Source organism: Periplaneta americana, chromosome 3 (assembly GCF_040183065.1).
Source record: "Periplaneta americana isolate PAMFEO1 chromosome 3, P.americana_PAMFEO1_priV1, whole genome shotgun sequence".
Lineage (NCBI taxonomy): Eukaryota > Metazoa > Arthropoda > Insecta > Blattodea > Blattidae > Periplaneta > Periplaneta americana.
The window spans coordinates 81,647,627-81,668,919 of NC_091119.1; the positions used below are offsets into that span (position 1 = coordinate 81,647,627).

The following is a 21,293-nucleotide window of genomic DNA, read 5'->3' on the forward strand; positions in this document are numbered from 1 at the left end:
CTGGATTTCTTCAATATTCTAGTAAATGAATATCATAATAATAAATAGTTAAATGGCCTAATATGAACTTCATATCACCAATGTTTGAAATGTAATAAAGAGTGAAATATTCGGGGAGTTGATATGCAGGCTATTGTTAAAAATATTAAAATGACATGAGTCGTTGTATCAACGTAAAAATTGTCGTCGTCATCATCATCATCATCATCATCATCATCCTTGCATGTATTGAGCCTAAAATTGTGTCCATACTATATATATACTTACTTTTGAGTTATTATGCATTTTTACTTCGAGTTGTATTAAACTCAGTTATTGGATGCAATAATTTATTGTTATAAATGACTGTTTCAAAATTACTCTTTCTACCGAAGTCACTTAATTGTTTCGTTAATTTGATATTATACTCTTTTCCGGGCAGGTCTACAATTAATAATAATCATATGATGTGACTTGTCTTACCAAGTCTGTACTGTCTATGCTCAAAATCGTGTATCAAGGCACATATGTCAAGACTTCAGGAGAGAGCAAGGGTGCCGGACTCTTCTTAACACGATTGGAATTCAGAACTTTAGTGCATGCTTGACATATATAAATTATTAATAACTAGCCGTACCCGTGCGCTCCGCTGCACCCGTTAGAAATAAATATAAAGTAATTACATAATTAAAATAGGACATTTGATCCAGGGAACATTCGTGTTTGATGGAAGGATAAATCGTTTATTATGTTACTTAATTTAAATTGTATTAACAAATTTAAATTGCGACCATTTTGATCTAGAGACCACTCATTTGGTCATAAAAATTATTTTAGGAAATACAGGAAACGAATGCCTATCAAGTTTTCTGTGCATGAGAAGTTATTTTAATCTTACCTGTCCTCGATTCACTCAGAAGTTACTGTAATAACATTATAGCATTATGTCCATCTAGAGAAACTACACTTTCCAACGGTGAATTAATAATTAATTATACAAATCGGTTAATTTAGTTTCCGATATTACTTCATACAAACACAGAAACATTCTCTGTAGGCTATGTTTAATATCTTTCGATTGTTGTTGTCAAAGGCCCCTTATAGACGAAGTCATTTGTTTTTTATTTCATTACACCGCCTTAGATGGCGTTGTTATTGCAATTTTGAAACTCATTTTATCTCATTAAATATCAGTCCTATCAAAATTTTGCATGGAATAAAACTTATCGGAGATTATTTTTAAAGAAACGTTTGTTATGTAATATTTTTCATGAGAATTAATAATAAGGGAGATATTTCGATTTGTTTAATTCAAGCCCCCTTATAACCCCCATTATAAATAAAATATTTTGAATACCATATAGCCTAAATTCTAAGTTAAAACGAACTTAATTTATATTCCAATTTTTTAATATAAATCGGTTCAGGCATTACCACGTGAAAAGGTAACAGACAGACAGACAGACAGACGGACGGACGGACAGACAGACGGACAGACAAAAATTTCAAAAAAGCGAATTTCGGTTTCAGGGCGGTTAATTATATATATTAGGACCAATTATTTTTTGGAAAATCGAAAATTACCAGAAAAATTTCGGCTACAGATTTATTATTAGTATTGATTATGTTATATTATATTATATTATATTATATTATATTATATTATATTATATTACAAGAATAGCCTATCAAGTTTTCGGTGTATAAGAAGCTATTTTAATCTTATCTGTCCCGCATTCACTCAGAAGTTACTGTAATAACATTATAGCATTACGTCCATCTAGAGAAACTACAGTTTCCAATGGTGAATTAATAATTAATTATACAAATCGGTTAATTTAGCTTCCGATATTACTTCATGCAAATACAGAAACATTCTCTGTAGGCTATGTTTCATATCTTTCGATTGTTGTTGTCCAAGGCCCCTTATAGACGAAGTCATTTGTTTTTTTTTTTTTTTTTTCATTACACTGCCTTAGATGGCGTTGTTATTGTAATTTTAAAAATAATTTATTTCATTAAATATCAGTCCTATCAAAATTTTGCACAGAATAAAACTTATTGGAAATTATTTTAAAGAAACGTTTGTTATGTAACATTTTTCATGAAAATTAATAATAAGGGAGATATTTCGATTTATTTAATTCAAGCGCCCTTATAACCCCCCCCCTTATAAATAAAATATTTTGAATGCCATATAGCCTAAATTCTAAGTTACAACGAACTTAATTTATATTCCAATTTTCATATAAATCGGTTCAGGCATTATCGCGTGAAAAGGTAACAAACATCCAGATAGACAGAGAGACAGACATACAAACAAAAATTTCAAAAAAGCGATTTTCGGTTTCAGGGTGGTTAATTATACAAGTTAGGATCAATTATTTTTGGAAAATAGAAAATTACCAGAAAAATTTCGGCTACAGATTTATTATTAGTATAGATAGATACATGAATTCAATCGGTCAACTTTCTGATCAAGTGAGTGCAAATTCCATTTTAGAATCACAGGAGATTTTCGCTGTGTCTGACTGTAGCTATTTCTTGTCAATACGTTTTAATTCGCGGTATATCATAAATTTTGATTTTGGTCTAAGAAATCTCAAGGAATATACAAGGTATAGGCTATAACAGTATTAGATGATATTCTTGAGGCTGCACATTGTCCACACGTCAATACTCTATTTGTCTTATTGGTAGGCCTAAAATTGTTATCAATTGCATGGCGTATCCGGTATAAATTTATCGAGATTGAACAATATCCGCAACTTAAGTGTCTTCGCCCACATTTCGATCCTCGTATACAAGAAGAATAGACTGGATGAAGTCCGTAGTGACGTAAATCGGCGTGTTGTGCATTTATTTTTTTGTGAGCAGTCAGTGCTTCACTTATCACATCTTCCACGATAGTGGCCACTTGATCGCAATGCTACTACAGCTTCTTACACAAGTCTCTTGTCTTGTGTAGAGGTTGTTTGTAGACGACATGTTGATAAGATAATGAAAGTGTTTGTAATTTTCAAATGATGTGTTAGCTGCTTTGACTAGCAGCCCGCCATCGGTCCCAATCATGAGCAAGATTAATCTTGTCTCTCCATCATATTTCACCTCCCTCAAATCCATTTTTATATTATCCTCCCATCTACGTCTCGGCTTCCCCAAAACTTTTTTCCCTCCAGCCTCCCAACTAACACTCTATATGTATTTCTGGATTTGCACATCCCCTGGCCATCTCAAACGTCTGGATTTAATGTTCCTAATTATGTCAGGTGAAGAATACAATGCGTGCAGTTCTACTTTGTATAATTTTCTCTATTCTCCTGTAACTTCATCCCTCTTACCCCCAAATATTTTCCTAAGCACCTTATTCTCAAACACTCTTAACCTCTGTTCTCCTCTCTCAAAGTGACAGTTCAAGTTTCACAACCATATAGAACAACCGGTAATATAACTGTTTTATAAATTCTAACTTTCAGGTTTTTTGAGAGAAGACTAAATGACAAAAGCGTCTCAGTGGAATAATAACGGATATTTCCCATATTTATTCTGCGTTTAATTTCCTCCCGAGTATCATTTATATTTCTTACTGTTGCTCCAAGGTATTTGAATTTTTCCACCTTTTCGAAGGATAAATGTCCAATTTTTATATTTCCATTTCGTACAATATTATGGTCACGAAACATAATCATATACTTTGTCTTTTCGGGATTTACTTCCAAACCTATCGCTTTACTTGTTTCAAGTAAAATTTCCGTGTTTTCCCTAAACGTTTTAGGATTTTCTCCTAACATAGCCACTTCATCTGCATAGGCAAGCAGCAGATATAACCCGTTCAATTCAAAACTCTCTCTGTTATTCTGGACTTTCCTAATTACATATTCTAGAGCAAAGTTAAAGAGTAAAGATGATAGTGCATGTTCTTGCTTTAGCCCGCAGTGAATTGGAAAAGCATCAGATAGAAACTATACGGACAGTGCTGTACGTTTCACTGAGACACATTTTAATTAATCGAACTAGTTTCTTGGGAATACCAAATTCAATAAGAATATTATATAAAACTTCTCTCTTAACCGAATCATATGCCGTTTTGAATTCTATGAATAACTGATGTACTGTACCCTTATACGCCCATTTTTTCCTCCAATATCTATCGAATAAAAAAGTCTGATCAATAGTCGATATCTATTACGCCTAAACTTCTCAGTGATCACTTTACAAAAACTCACACTACAACCCGTAGACCCATTGACAAACAACAGACAATCGCTGAATTCTTAAACCTACGGACAATACCCTCAAGGGAAAAATTTCACTTTTCATACATTACGAAATCTGACGTAAAGGAAGCCTTGAAACGGATCACAACTAAAGCAGAAGGACCAGACCACGTCAACATTTCGTTATTAAACAAAATAATAGAAGTAATAGTACCGACTGTGACTCACATTTTCAATGCCTCAATTATGATTTCGACTTACCCTCAGCAATGGAAACTCGCTTTTGTCCACCCACTTCCCAAGACCAAAACACCGACATCTCATAATGACTATAAACCTATCAGCATCTTACCTGTCCTATCCAAAGCATTGGCACGTACTGTACATAAGCAACTGACGGACTACTTAAACAAATACAAACTTCTCGACTCTTATCAATCAGGTTTCAGGACCGGACATAACACAAGTACAGCATTACTTAAAGTCACGGAAGAACTGCGCGAGGCCAGGTACGAATATAAATTAACAATAATGACTTTATTTGATTTCAGCAAAGCCTTTGATTCTGTAGATATTGACCTGTTAATATGCAAACTCAGAAGACTACACCTAGGAGAACACGTCTCTGGTTTGCTTCTTTCCTTAATGGCCGCCAACAAAGTGTGATAGGTGGAAATCGTTGTTCTTCTTCTTGGCTAGTCGCGAGATCAAGGATCCCACAGGGATCAATTCTCGGCTCTCTATTATTTCCAATCTATATGAACAACATATCAGAATCTTTAAAGTACTCCCGACACCATATATGCAGACGACCTTCAAGTATACTTAAATTCCCATACTGACAAAATAAATGATGCAATAATTAAAATTAATGACCACCTCGACCCAATTTGGACGTAGACACGGAAATTCCGACTTAAACTAAATCCAGAAATATCACAGTCAATAAATATGGGTCATTCACGTTTGTTAAGCACTACACCAATCCAAATTTGTCTCCGATTAAAATATACGGCACCGAAATTCCAATTAGTGAATCAGTAAAGGAGCTAGGTATTTATACGGATAAAACCTTAAATTGGAATATTCAAGTTGCAGAAACTTGTTGAACTGGAATGATTCCTGAATCATGGAAAATAGCAGAAGTTATATCGCTATTTAAGAAAGGAAACCGTGAAAACTGCAGAAATTATAGAGGAATCAGCCTTTTAAATGCAATATACAAGATCTATACAAGAATAGTAAATAAAAGGCTAAGAATAATAACAGAAGTTCTTATGGAGGAGGAACAAAATGGTTTCAGACCCGGACGTTCCACAATTGATAATGTGTTTATCATGCAACAGATGTTTGAGAAGAGAAAGGAATTTAATCTCGAAACTCATGTCGCATTTATAGACTTTGAAAAGGCTTTCGATCGAATAAACAGAAAAAAGTTATGGTTTATAATGAAAGAACAAGGATACCCTCAACACTTAATAGATGTAGTGAAAAATATGTATATAAATTCTAAAATAATCATTAACACAGGGGATGACAGAACAGAAGAAATAATAGTAAATAAAGGAATTAGACAAGGGTGTAGCATGTCGCCAACCCTTTTTAATATTTATATGAATGACATTATTCAAAAATGGAAACTCATTATTAACCCAGGCATAAAAATAAACAGAGAAAGAAAAATAAATATTTTATTATATGCAGATGACGTGGTTTTAATACAGAAAACCGAAAACGACTTAAAATACTCTCTCCATATATTAAATCAGATAGCGAAGAACTATAACTTTAAAATCTCGAAAAGTAAGACTAAAATAATGGCCTTCATGGGAAAAATGCAAATAAGATCAAAAATTATTATTGATGAACAACCCTTGGAGCAGGTGTCCAATTATAAATATTTAGGTTGCGAAATGAGTGTCTACTCAGGAAATTTAAAAGATATAGACACTAAATTGTCCAGATTTAAGATGATATGCAGCACCATCCATAAGACATTAAGAAATAAAACAAGAAAAGAAACTATAATGAAATTTTACAAAACAATGGCAGTCCCAACGTTATTATATAGAAGTGAAGTCTGGGTAAGTTCGAACAGTACAAAAAGAAAAATTCAAAGTGCAGAAATGTATTTTCTAAGGAGAACCAAAGGTTGCACACTAATGGACAAAGTCAAAAATGAAGAAATTAGAACAGAATTGCAGACAGTTTCTATAAACGAACAAATTGAAAGCTACCGTAATAATTGGTTATATCACGTAGATAGGATGAGCAATTCGAGACTACCAAAATTACTGTATCAATACCGACCGATTGGAAGGAGGGACGTGGGACGACCAAAGAAGAGATGGAGAGATATGCTGTGAGGACGGAACAGGCATTTTACCTATACCGTGAAGTGCAGAGAAAGAACAAGAAGAAGAAGAAGAAGAAGAAGAAGAAGCTTGTGAAAAAGTATTCTCACTAACCCAGTCGTTTAGGCGATTAAAGAATTTTCTACCTTTTTCACTGAAAAAGATTTTAGTGCAAACACTCGTGATGCCCCACTTCGATTACTGTGATATTCTGTTTACTGACCTACGCGTTACTTCGGCGAAGAGACTGCAACGTGTTCATAATATGTGTGTCCGTTTCATGTGCAAAATTCGCCGATCTGATCACATAACACCATCCCTCCAAATATTGTCCTGGCTCCGTCTAGAAAATCGTAGGAAAATCCATTTTCTTTCCCTCCGCTTTCACATATTGCATTTCTCCACTCCTTTCTATCTTGCGTCTCGTTTTCAAAATTTATCCACCCACTGTAATCTAGACACACGATAACAACACTCCTTAATAGTATCCATTCCTTTCCACCGAACATCCTCATATTCATCTTCTTTCACTGTGGCTGTACCTCGACTTTGGAATCCCTACCGACTAATGTCAGAGACTCTCAGAGAACAAAAAAATTTAAGAATAGGCTAAGGAAATGTTTTTAAAACAATTCTCGTTAACAGAATAATATAGCTGTTGCAAGTTTCTCAATGCTAATGGTTATACAGGACGAATCAAAGTAAAGCAGGAAAAGTTAATTACCAGAATTTCATAAAAATACCTTTTCCAAAGTCTCCTTAGTACTGTACCATGTTACAAAATATCTGTACATGCAATAACTAATGTTTGTGTCATTATTATTTTTTATTATTTATTTAACTAGCTAGCAAGTGAGTACAAATTAAAATTATAAAACAAAAATGTTTCTAGCCACTACCGTAAGAGCCAGGCTCGTGTACGGTGTGGTCTTAGTCAATAATATAATATAAATTTTACAAGGACAGTAAATTATGACAGTTATCTTTAAATAACTTGAAAACAATTTTATTACAGATATCACAAAATAGATTGCGCCATTGTTTTTTAAGAAAGTTTCACTTGATTTTGAGTACCTACATGACCCTCTTCCCATTTAAAATTTCAAAGTTGCGTCCAAAGTGGCGGCTTTTGAGATAGCTGAGGGCTAGAATTGAATGTGTCACTGGGTAGAAAATTTAGTCTTACAAATACTGGTAACACCTGTAGTAATCGAAATTCCTATTATGTTCAGAAAAAAAAACAATATTTTTACTCTGAAAGTTCCTTCTACGTCACAAGACGTTACTCGTTAGTTACGACGTTACTAGCACAAATCTGAAATGTGATACAGTATATCTTACTATCATCAGGTGAACAACTACTTTGTGAATCTAATAGTGTATCTCGTATGTGGCACATAGTATTAAACCCATAATTGTTTTCGAGGAAATTTTTAATTTCTATTGTAATGACAGCTTAGAAATTCGTATCGTAATTCCGATGTTGAACTTGGACTGTAACGCAACCAAATGCATAGCAGCACGAGACGTCAACATTTAATGAAGAATAATCCGGGAAAAAATAAAAGTGTTACACACTTCTGTTTGAATAATTATTTAATAACAGATGAGTTTACTTTTTTGGAATCGTGCATAATATTAACATTACGGAAATAATACAATAATAACAGAATTAGTTCACTTTGCTCAGAATATAAAATATTAATATAAATTAACAATGTTCTTCAAACTATTCACGACTCTACACATCTCCACAGAATGCCACTATGCATTGTTTATGTTAACATACACTGTTATTGTCTGTAGCGAGCTGCAGCAGGGCGAGGCACGGGTGAGAGCTATACTTCATGCTGTACTCAATTGAAATCTACTGCCTTGGTACGAACTTCCTACCTATGGTGATAACGCAAAACGAATTTCACTTTCGACATTATAATAATCCGCGGCGCGACATCCCATAAAGTCCCAAGTCCGAACAGTAGACAGCTGGCCTCACATCCACATGCCTCACCAGAGGTGAACTATCATCCAAGGAACACGGAGGTAAGCTGTGGTCAGCACGAGAACCCCTCCCCCAGCCGTTACATCTAGCTTACAAACTAGATTTCGCTATTTCCTGTAGCTCCCGAAATTCACTGATAATGGGTGGGCACATACACATTATCCATACACATGAAATGTCCTGTTTTCAATCATGCCTGCATCAGACACACGATCATTTGTTTCTATGTCACAAAAAACGAGTACATAGTTGGCATTTGCTATTATCAGCAAATCAATATTACAGTATCGTACTGCTTAATAACTCCAGAAAAGTGAACCACTCTCACGTGGAGGAACAATGCTTATATTCTAGCCATAAACAGTTTCCAAACAATTTTGAAATTTCCATTTTTCTTTAAATAACACTGTTCTACAAAAATAAACTTTTTTCTTTCACAAAAACTAATAAAAAGAATCTAAATGCATTATTCGTGCTGAATGCAAATAGGTATGTTTTCACATTTTCATAGGCCATTTTAAAAATTCTACTAGATCTGTAAAAATGGCCGCTACCGCCGCTTTAAATTAACCCCTTCAGGCCTGGCGTACATTATACTGTACAATGCTTCTTTTTTATTTTTTGGAATGTCTTCGATACTTTTAAATATTTTAAAAAATTCAACGTGACAGAAATGGAAAATATTATTTTTTAAACATTTCTATGCCTGAAGTAAAAATAAAATTTAAAATTTTGGAGCCCCAGGGATCAAAATTGCCCCCCAATTTTGATTTTCTTTGAAGACTTGACTTGGGATTTTTGGATCCTCAGAGTGATTATGTGACCAGTTTTTTTTTTAATTTTTTAATATAAATTCCGGACTGAAGGGTTTAGTTAGGCTCTAGAAATGTCAGATTTCTTTAAAATTTTGGTAAATGTGTTTGCCTCATCTGGAAGCTCTTTTATTCTAATTTTCAATATCGAGAATATTATTTTTGAAACATTTCTGTACCTGAATTAAAAATAAAATTTAAAATTTTGGGGCCCCAGGAGTCGAAATTGCCCCCAAATTTTTATTTTCTGTGAAGACGTGATTTGGGATTTTTGGATCCCCAGAGTGATTATGTGACCAGTTTTTTTTTCATTGTTTATATAAATTCCGGACTGAAGGATTTAGTTAGGCTCTAGAAATGTCAGATTTCTTTAAAATTTTGGTAAATGTGATTGCCTCATTTGGAAGCTCTTTTCTTCTAATTTTCAAAAATATATAACTTGTACCCATTATCTAAATAATTTCATAATTATTTGCACATTAATAATACAAGCATGCTATACTTTCTGTACCTTACGGCATCTTCAGTGTCTTTTCTTCTATTTCACATGTTCAGACATTGCAAAAAGTAGACTTCCAATTGAGCAAAAGAATTCATTAAGGTACCAAGTTAAAGCTTAAACAGGTGGCTATTTTGTAAACTAAAATTACACTGGACAACACCAAAAGGTTACGGAAACAAAATGAGCGATTTCTGATTAATTTTGTACCGCTATTGACGAATATGACAGTACAAATGGACGTAGTGATCTGGTTTTCAATATATAACATATGTCTGGGATTACTCATTTCAGAAAGAGCGTCAAGGTTACAGCAAACCCCTTATACAGGAGATGTGGAGACAGATTTATGATCCTGAGGGGTTGTGTTCGCTTATAAAAGATTTTTGCTTTAGTTAGGTACAAGTGTTTATAAATGATCTTGCCCCCCTAATAAAAGATGTAGGTCATCCCATATTATTTGCAGATGATACAAGTATAGTAATTACAGCCAATAACTCCAACACATTCCAATCTTCAACAGAGAAAATTCTCTTCAAAATATGTGACTGGTTCTCAGTCACTAAATTAGTATTAAATTGTAACAAAACTAACATAATTCAATTTAAATCCTGTCCAAATTCAACCTCGCAAATTTCTAGCGCAATAATTAACAATAGATCCTATTAGAAACAACAACAACCAAATGTCTTTGCTTAAAATCGATAATGTGTTAAATTGGAAAAATCATATTAAAGAAATTACCCCCAAACTAAATTCAGCTTGTTTTGCTATTAGATCTATGCAAAAGATAGTAAATATCAATACCTTAAAAACAATATACTTTGCATACTTCCACTCGGTAAAGAGTTTTGGAATAATATTCTGGGGAAATTCCACAGATAGTAACAGTATATTTCTATTGCAAAAAGAGTAATTAGAATGATAGTAGGTGTCAAATCTAGGGAATCGTGTAGGACTATTTTAAAAACACTACAAATAATGCCCATGGCTTGTCAGTATATCTTTTCATTAATAATCTTCCTCGTATGTAATCGTGAAAACTTTGTAATTAATTCAACAGTTCATAGCATAAATACACGTCAAAAATGACTTTCATATTCCATCGCAAAGTCTATCGTCCTACCAAAAAGGAGTGCGTTATATGGCAGTAAAATTTTTTAATAGCCTCCCTATCGATATAAAAAATTAAACTCAAAACATAAGATTATTTAGGGCCAAATTAAAGAAGTACCTAATTTCTCACGCCTTCTATTCTGTAGGTGAAATCATGACATTCAATAACACTTAATGAAATTGATACTAAAACTTTGTGTTATACTACTAGACTATATTGTAAATCTCGTCTGTATATATTTCATCTAGACTGTCACTATAAATTAAGACTTTATAATAGTATTAAGTTTTTGACTTGTTCCATATTCTAGCTGTAAAACAATGTATGAATACCATGGAATGTTAATAAATACAATACAATACAAAGATATTGCTGAGTGGAGACAGGTTTTCGTCAAAATATTGCTCTTTCCTATGTAAATGGAACAGCCGAGCTAAGATTTTGCACTACAAAAGAAAGACTGGCCTCTCCGACAAACTTTGGAACCAGGAACGAAGAACATAAAGCAGCAGCCATTGACTGAATCTTGAAATATTTTGCTCCCTCCGTTACATATCAAACTGGGACTGATTAAAAATTTCGTAAAAAGCATTGAATCCTGATGGGCCAGCGTTCTGATATTTACAATCAAAATTTCCAAGGATAGGTACAGATAAAATTAAAGAAGGAATTTTTATAAGATCCCAGATCAACTTTTCGATGGACTTCTGACAAGAAAAGAACATGTTGTTTAAGAATCTTTGAGAACGGTCTCCTCAAATTTCCTAGGGGACCGTTGTGCGCCAAACTGTAGGGAAATGGTGGATAACATGTTGCTGGCTTAACATCAAATGGGGTGCAATATGTCATTGAAGATACACTTTCTCCGCTCTCATTTGGACTTTTTCCCTGAAAATTGTGTTGCAGTTCTTGATGAATATGGAGAGTGCTTTCATGAGACAATTTCAACATTCGAAAGGCGATGCCAGGGTAAATAGCGTACATCCATGTTAGATGGTCGGTGGTGAGGAATGCTCTCCAGGTGCAGTATAGCAGACAAGCTAAAAGGAGACGTCTGTAATAATAACTGAGATAAGCCTAGCTGAATATGTTTAGGAAAATACATTTTTTTCTATTGATTTCTTTCTCAAATTACAAGAAACAAGATCACATTTGACAATTTTATTGCCATATTCATATTCGGCATGAAAAAATACATTGAAATCCAGTGTTTTCATTTCCGTAACAGAAAAGAAGTTAAATTTTGTTGACCAGTGTTATTATTTTCAGTCGATTATATTTTATTTTTCCAAAAATATATAAATATATATTTTGTTTTCCAAAGAACTTATGTAGGCCTAATGTGGCATATCTTTTGAATTGTTCAACGTAAATAAATAATTTTAGTGTATAACATTCTCCATATTTTGGCGAAAGAAGTTTTACCTGAGGTTAATTTCAAACGGAGCTAGGTTGGTTCAGAATTGTATTAATTTTTTTAATTTCTTTGGGCCCGTAAATTCAATTTTCAATTTTTAATTATATAAATTGCTTACTCGACTCTCAAAAATTATGTCTCAAATGTTTAAGAGACATTAAGGAAAAAAATATGGATTTTTATCCTAAGAGTCGATGTATACCTTAACGAAAAATGTTGTAAAGGCTTTAAACAGAGATGTTAGGGGTTTTAAGATTAAGTGAAGTTAAATTGAAAGAAGATAGGGTATCCACTGTTTAAAAATATACAGGGACATCATTTTATTTTTACTTCAATTTTTATTGTACCTGAGTTTTTTAATGTACTTCACTCCCACCCCTTCTACTAAGGAAGTTCCAACTCCACACAGAACCAAGACCGCAGATAGTAAGCAGTACTGAGTTACTGAGTATAGTACGTTCCAGAAATATGTTCGCGTTTTCCAGTGACGAAAGAGCTTTCAATATTGAATCATATTTTCTCACAGGTACTGTCCGTTTGCCTACGTCGCATCCCGATTTCCCCCACCTGCTTCTGCTCGCCCCTCTGTAATAGCTGGGCTGTCTTAGCTCTTTTCTGAAAACATTAATTTCTCTTAGGAATTGGAAGTTTACGTAATATTATACAGCTGTTTAATTTAACTTAAATAAAAGGGCCTCGTTAAGTAATTAACTGTCACGTGATTTCCTCCCTTTCTACAATCCTGCGGCATAACCACTTGGACGGACAGTAGATAGCATGTCTAAGTAATTTTATATTTTCGGGTCGGGCAGAAGTGAAGATAGAATTTACAGTACGTAGAGTAGGTACAGAATTATTTCAACATGAGTTACTAGTACGAAGGACGAAACTGGCAATTGGAATTAGATGCAATAGTCTATAGTGCGATAATATGCACAAAAGAACTGAAGCCTGTATCGAAATGAACGGCCACCATGTTCAAAATCGTGTTTAAATATTCATATTATGATTATTTTTCAATTTAACTTCTTTCTCTATATTGTACGCTAATGTGCTGTAGACAGTATAATATACACTGCATAATGAATACGTTCGCATGGATAACTCACTTCGTGAGTAAAAACACTTATTCTTAATACAGTACTGTACTTTGATTAAAGAAAAACCTAATGAAAATTATCAAACTCAAAATCGCGATATTTCCTAGTTTACGTAAATGGATGAACTACTTTTCTTCCTTCCTATACCTAGTAGAGTGATTTGTGTTTTACGCCAGTATCATCGAACTCCAGTCTTGGAGGGGGGAGCAAGCGGTGTTCCCGGTTCTCTAAAGATATAGACAGGTTAATATTAAAAATGTTAGTAAAAATAAAATGATGTCCCTGTAGTTATTATTAGACTTCGTTGAATTGCCACACGCACCATGCAATCAGGTTGCCGATGTACGGTAGTATAGAGGAGGTGGGCAACCGCCCGGTCTCATAGTATAAGCAGTTCATGTTAAGAGTTGTGACCGGTCCAAATAGAGCAGCTACAGCTAATATATATACATAAGTAAGCACTTGTTATTGCATTACTATGGTTGGAATAGTCAAAGCTTAACATTTGTTCAGTGCAGACAAGAATTCAATCAAACATACTACAATGAGAGTGTTGCTGTTCCAAATAATTGCCCCTGGAATACCCTTACCCCCGTAGCCAGTCTGACCCGTTGGGAAACGTTGTTGGATGCTGTTAATTATTATGCAGAACATTACGGCAAAATAATGGAGGTAATTGATGTATTGGATAGCACAGACAGTTCCGCTCTTGCAGCTGTAAAATCATTACCTTCTTAACAGCTATTGGAAGATATTCTGTTCATTGATTCTAATTTTAAAATCGTGTCCAAAAGCATCATCGTCTAAACTACAACTCTCAGTAGCCCTTAATATAGTGGATAAAGTATCACAAACCGTTACCCAAAATAACAATTCACTAATTTCAGAAAAAGTGAAATGTAAGTTGAGAAAAATTATTGGTAAAAATTCTGCCTATGCAGAACTTCGTATTATAAATGATGTACCATCAGGTCACGACAAGACGTCTGAAGTTGGTGTACTAAAAAGTAGTGACTTTCCGTTCTTCAAATATGCACCTATTACATCGTGTAATGTTGAACGTACATTTTCCCAATATAAAAACTGTTTGAGTGACCATCGAAGGAGGTTCACTTTGCAGTCGCTCAAAATGTACGTAACTATTATCTGCAATGCACATATTCAAGGATGATGCGAGTATATTAAATTAAATTTTAAGAGTTAATATATCTCACTGCAAAATAATTGTGTATTTATATGTTTAGAAATTTCCTACTTCAATGATCATTCATTATATTTCTTGAATGCAGGACACAGGTTTTATTGTAACCGGAGTATACTGCTCAGTGTTTACATTAGAGGCATACTCTATCCTTTCCACGCCCCCTTCTCATACAGCCTATACTGCGTGCATAGTAAACCTTACGATTCTCGTGGCAATTCCATTAAGTCTAGTTATTATTATGCAGATATATAGGCTTCAAAAATGTACGGCAAACCAAAAATCGGTGTATTGATCAAATTTATTTCCCTGTTTCCCTTACGGATACTGGAACCTGTAACTGCAAACTTTCACAAATTTGAACTAATTTACGTTGCAGATGTAATGTCAACAAGTCCTTTGAGTTGTTGCGTTACCGACTTAGATTCTCTGGGATTGCAAAAGAACGTATTTTATATTATTCTTAAACAACATTTTCTAACTTATATCTACAGTGGAAGGTTCAAGAAGTATTATTAATCTCTGTTTCCGTTATTGATACAAGTTTGCGCACTTTGAAAGAGATTTGAAGTACATCTACATAATCAGCGTCTGATTGTTTGATAATCGTGAGGAAGTGTTGAGTGGTTTGCATAATATCTCATTTGTATATAAGCATCGACAAATAAGTGTTATCCCATACACAACATCTGACTTCCAGAGCAATGGCGTCTATCTGCAGCTTCTACCTGATATTCTTCATTACTATTTTTGTTACTGCTTTCCAGGCATCTTCAGGTTGGTAATATAATATTACAGTCATTTATATTCTACTTTGTGTCTATACTAAGCACTGGAATGACAGTATTTCGATGTTGCGAAGAAAAAATTTCGAAATTTGTCATGTAATAATATTTTTCTTGCACCCACAATAACGTGAAAGTTTTATCGTAGCAGTAAGCAGTAGTTGTGAGTGAATTAATCTGGGAATCATATACAAGAAATGGAGTAATGTATACTCAACTTATGTCTAGTACTGAAATATTATAAAATGATATTTTACTCTAAATAGGAGATTTCTTGGTCACAAATGAGTGTGTTAAATGGAAATGATTTATCTATATGCTATTGATTGTCTTCTTTACTCGAATTGAACATTCAGTATGAAATCTCTTCATACAGGAATGTTAGTAAGTGAAAAGTCATTCATAATTTATTTAGGAAAATTGACTTAATCTTAGCAGTTCATTAGACACAGTAAGAAGTTGTGTAAGCGCTCGCAGTATCTTCTCTACAACATTTTATACAGCTTATATTATTCTTTGTTATTTGCTATAAATTCTCAGCAACACTTACTTTACATCATGTAACATACTTACGGATGCACTACATTTTTTGTATCTTGAAATGAACGCAGAAAGAAGCATAATATTGTTGCGAAAGTTTAATTTATCAAATTTCGTCCCTAACAAAGCAGTAATAATATAAGTTTTGTCAAATAAACTGTCTGTTGGCTTGTGACAACCGAGTCACCTGAACGCTTAAAGGCATTTAGACAATCTTCAATATTTATTTTTCTCTTCACCCAGAAAAAGTACACATAAAGTACACATAAGCTTTTGTATGGAAAATCTAGTCATTTTTAATTCATTGGTAGAAGCCCTATGTTTATATGTAAGTTCACATAAACATTCTTTGACACTACAAGTAAGACAGTTCCGATTCTATTCCTGAAATGGAAAGCTCAATTTGTTGGTTTGGCTAGGTCATACTCCAGTGCTAATGAACCAAGTAATAATACCACTAATATAATCATAATAATAGGTTCAACCATTCAAAATTTTCTGCTAAAAGTTAGGTCTTCACTGCAAAGCCAGCATTTTCCTATCTTCCTTATTTTTCGCCTAGCCACTGGCGTAGCTCAGTCGGCAGAGGCACCTATCTTTTGATCGAGAGCTGCGCTTGGGCGTCGATTCGATTCCCGCTTGGGCTGGTTACCTTGTTGGGTTTTTCCTATGTTTTCCCCAACCGTAAGGCAAATGCTAGCCAATCTATGGCTATTCTCGGCATAATCTCGCAAAATACCATCTCGCTATCACCAATTCCATCGACGGCGTGAATGAATATTTTCCGGGTTTAAACCCCATGACTGGCCAATTTCAGTTTTTTCTTCTTTTATGGTTTCCCTCAGTCTGGAAGCAAATGCCAGATTGTAAATTTGTATACTATGATTCATTACCGCCTTAGTCACCAGTATGATAGACATTGAAGCAATATCTAAATCAGTTACATGAACACAAGCCATCTATAAGACACGATATTAGGAACGATATTAGATCAACAATAGTAAACGACTTTCATATAATACGCTACACAAAGATCCTACGCACGCACGCACGCACACACCGTAAATCTTGAAAGGGAGTATAAATGAACACATAAATAATAATAGTAATAATAATAATAATAATAATAATAATAATAATAATAATAATGATAAGACTGCAACTCTATGTACTGTGGGTTCCTATAACCACGGCATAGTGTGTCCTTAGGTTACGAATAGAGAACACGGCCTTCAGATGTGTAGGGTAGCTGCGAATATATTGAATAAGCAGTCGCAAACAGCCGATAAGAGGTGGTCCTCCGACTTGGGGATTGGGCGAAGGGCTAACAATCCATCACAGCAAAAAAAAAAGCGCCATCATAATGAGCCTCGGCAAAAAAAGCGCATGAATCGATGAAGAAATAATTTTTCTTAGTGGGTTATTTTACGACGCTATATCAACATCTCAGGTTATTCAGCGTCCGAATGTAGTGAAGGTGATAATGCCGGTGAAGTGAATCCGGGGGTTCAGCAGCAATAGTTACCCAGCATTTGCTCATAATGGGTTGAGGGAAAACTCCGAAATTGGAATAACTTCTACCAGTAACTTGTCCCGACCGGGATTCGAACCCGGACCATCTGGTTTCGCGACCAGACGCGCTGATCATTACTCCACAGGTGTGGACTGAGAAATGTTATATATAACATCCTTATTGAACTTAGTATTCCAAAGAAACTAGTTGCGCCTCAGTGAAAGGTAGAGCAGAGTCCGTATAGTCAGTATCTTTCTGACGCTTTTCAAATTCACTAAAGCCAGATGCAGTATCACCTCTACTCTTGATTTTGCTCTAGAATATACCATTAGGAAACTCGAGGAAAACAGAGAGGGTGTGGCATGGAACAGGTTACATCAGCTGCTGGTTTAAGCGGATAATGTGAATATGTTAGGAGGATATCCACAAACTATTAGGGAAAATACGGGAATTTTTCTTGAAGCGAGAATGAGATAGGTTTGGAAGTAAATTCCGAAAAGACAAACTATATGATTATGCCTCGTGATCAGAACACAAAACGTGATATAAACATTGAAAATGTGGAAAAATTCAAATACTTTGGAGCAACAGTAATAAATATAAATTAAACTCGAGAGGAAATTAAACGCAGAATAAATATAGGAAACACCTGTTATTATTCGGTTGAGAAGATTTTGTCATCGAGCCTGTTTAAAAAAAAAACTGGAAGTCAGAATTAATAAAATAGTTATTTAGCGGTTGTTCGGTATGGTTGTGAAATTTGGACTCTCACTTTGAGAGAAGAACAGAGATTAAGGGTGTTCTAGAATAAGATACTTAGGGAAATATTTGGAGCTGAGAAAGATGAAGTAACAGGAGAGTGAAAAAAGTTACACAACGCAGAAGTGTACGCATTGTATTCTTCACCTAAAATAATAAGGAACATTACATCCAGACGTTTGAGGTGGACAGGGCATGTAGTACTCATGGGTGAATCCAGAAATGGATACAGAATGTTAGTTGGAATAAATGAAGGGAAATAGACCTCTGGAGAGGTCGAGATGTAGATGGGAGGATACTATTAAATATATTTTAGGGAGGTGAGAGTTGACTGTATTAATATTGTTCAGGATAAGGACCGATGGAGGGCTCATGAGAAGGTGGCAATGAACCTCTGGGCTCTTTTAAAATCCATTTGTAAGTAATTAATGATAGTGGAACTTTCAGTCATTAGTTTCTGTTCTTACTTTCGATTTATTCTAAGAATAACTCTATTTGCAGCTACCTCAGACAAGTCTGTGTTCTGCTACTTCGGGTCCTGGGCTACTTACCGAGGAGGAATCGCCAAATTCGAAGTGTTTAATATCGACACTACTCTGTGCACACACATGGTATACATGTACACAGGACTTAAAAATGGAGTGATAGCCTCTCTCGATGAGTACAACGACTATGAAGAAAACTATGGAAAGGGTGAGTATAGGCCTAATACACAGAGGAAACCAGAAATGCAGTGTTAGATTTAAATGCGTTTTACACTGCTAGATACTCCTAGTGTTGGTTTTGTGAATTTCGTCCATTTCCGACATAATATCACATTTTCCTGTTTTAAAATGTCTTTCCTTTCATTTGATACTCCTCTTGGCTTCATCCGCGCATTATTATGTGGATCTTCGTTCATAACTTCATTGAAAATATCCTAAATTTTTAACTTCCTTGTTACATGTATTGTCAGAAGGAGATGTGGAAAACTTAACAAGTTTTACTTGTTTATAGGCCTACGCAATAAAACTTAAGATATTGTTTTCACTTGATTAAAGTTAACTCCCCTCTGACTGAGGTCTGGCTGATATGTACAGCTTAAAAGAGATAAACGTGCCGATCGAACAAAATTTATCTTCTAATCTTCGGCTAGAGAAGCATGATTCGCACTAGTAACCTGTTTCTTCTCTTAGCGGTACACGTAATGCATCTCTAACGAGAACGCATATTTGTATGTACTCGTGACCAGTGGCGATTCGTGATATTTCTTGTATAAGGGATATGAGATTGACGACTGATGACCAAGACAGAAACTAATAATAATAATAATAATAATAATAATAATAATAATAATAATAATAGAGAATGCAAAATCAATACAAGTAGGCTTATGCTAGTCTTTGACTCACTATTCTGGAACTGGCAATTTATTAGTAGTGAAGTTCGATTCTTCTCCCCTTTTTAGGTGTGAAGATGGCTCCTAAGCCATTGCACTGCCGGATATTTACCGATGTTCCGTCGTACGTTTACGCAATTAATTTCTTGCTACAGTTAAGTTCTTCTAAATGATGAAATACAACTTCAGATATTATTTCGGCTGTCCTGTCATCTGAAAGTCCTGTTAATTCTCATATTTATTATAGCTTATTTTATTTATTTTTATGTAATTTTGCTTTTTATTCATTTCATTTGTTATATTATATCATTTTAAATTATTTATTATATCGTTTATTCTATTCTTTTAAAATGACCAATGAATTGCAATTAAGGAGGCTATAAGGGTAATTGAAAATTCTTATTGTAGTCTCTGTCAGGGTCTCCATCACCCAGAAAGAAGAGTCGTAGTATTAGGATACGCGGTCATATCCTCAAATGCGGTTAAACCATAGACAAATAAATAGACAGAAAGTGGAAGCTTAAAGGAAATTAATATATAGGGACGCATTGAAAATCAAAGTCTGTAATTAAAATGTTTTCGCAGGAGTTAACATATATTTTCTATCCTCAGAGGCACGAAATTAAACTGTAGGATCACCTTCATGTCCTTAATGGATGAATCTCCACTGCTCGTGACGGCAACTTTACGTGTATTCTCATGGCGCAAAGACCGATGCGATAATGAGCATGAAACAAACGCGTGAAGTGTTCGAGTCTTAGCATTTTTTTCTTTTCTTTATTAAAAAACGGGTAATATGATTGTGTTCAATTATCTTATAATATATCGTGCAGAGAAATTGTGGCTTTCATGGGGATTATGCTTTTATTCAGAAATGGAAAATATTACTCTGTTTAAATAAAATTAGTTATATCTTTTTACAAACGTATGGCGTCTACCTACTCTTTTCACGAAATCAACAGATCGAAGTGTTAAATCGTCTGCATTATGGGACAAAATGTCGGGTTTTTGAAGTTACGTTACAGAACATTAATGGTATAGTATTATGTTATGATTGTGAAATTTCAGAAGTAGGCTTAGGCTAAATGACTAAGTACATATAATTAACTTATGAAGAGTAAACCTTATAATAATAATAATAATAATAATAATAATAATAATAATAATAATAATAATAATAATAATAATAATAATGATAATGATAATGATAATGATAATGATAATGATAATGATAATGATAATAATAATAATAATCCGTGGCGCTACAGCGCGTGAAGGGCCTAGACCGACTGCTGGCCTCACGCTCACATGCCGAAGCAGAGGTGGACGATCATCCAACCAGAATGGAGGTATCGTGTGGTTAGCACGATGATCCTCCCAGCCGTTATAGCTGGCATTGGCAACTGGATTTCGCTACCTATCGTAGGTCCTCAAGTGCATCACGATGCTGGGTGTGCACCGGTCCCATACACTGGCCGAAATTTCATGAGAAAATTTCTTCCCCCATGAGGACTCGAACCAGCGCGCATTCCGTAATGCGAGTCCTAGGCAGAATGCTTTAGACCACGACGCCACGGTGCAAGAGTAAACCTTATATATCAGTAAACCTTATAGCTTATA

The 21,293-nt window shown here is 34.5% G+C and overlaps 1 protein-coding gene across 3 annotated transcripts in view; it reads left to right on the forward strand.

Annotated features, from left to right (window-relative positions):
- LOC138696221 (chitotriosidase-1-like) overlaps positions 1-21,293 on the forward strand; it is a 58,386-nt gene that overhangs the window by 21,765 nt on the left and 15,328 nt on the right. Inside the window, exons 1-2 of one of the 3 annotated variants that reach the window (XM_069820878.1) lie at positions 15,381-15,475; positions 18,797-18,988. The exons of 1 other annotated variant lie outside the window; for it this stretch is intronic. In XM_069820878.1, coding sequence (XP_069676979.1) covers positions 15,403-15,475; positions 18,797-18,988 — 265 coding nt within the window. In that variant the 5' untranslated portion in view covers positions 15,381-15,402. Of the gene's footprint in view, positions 1-15,380; positions 15,476-18,796; positions 18,989-21,293 lie in introns of those variants that run through there. One more of the 3 variants, XM_069820877.1, reaches the window with a different exon arrangement.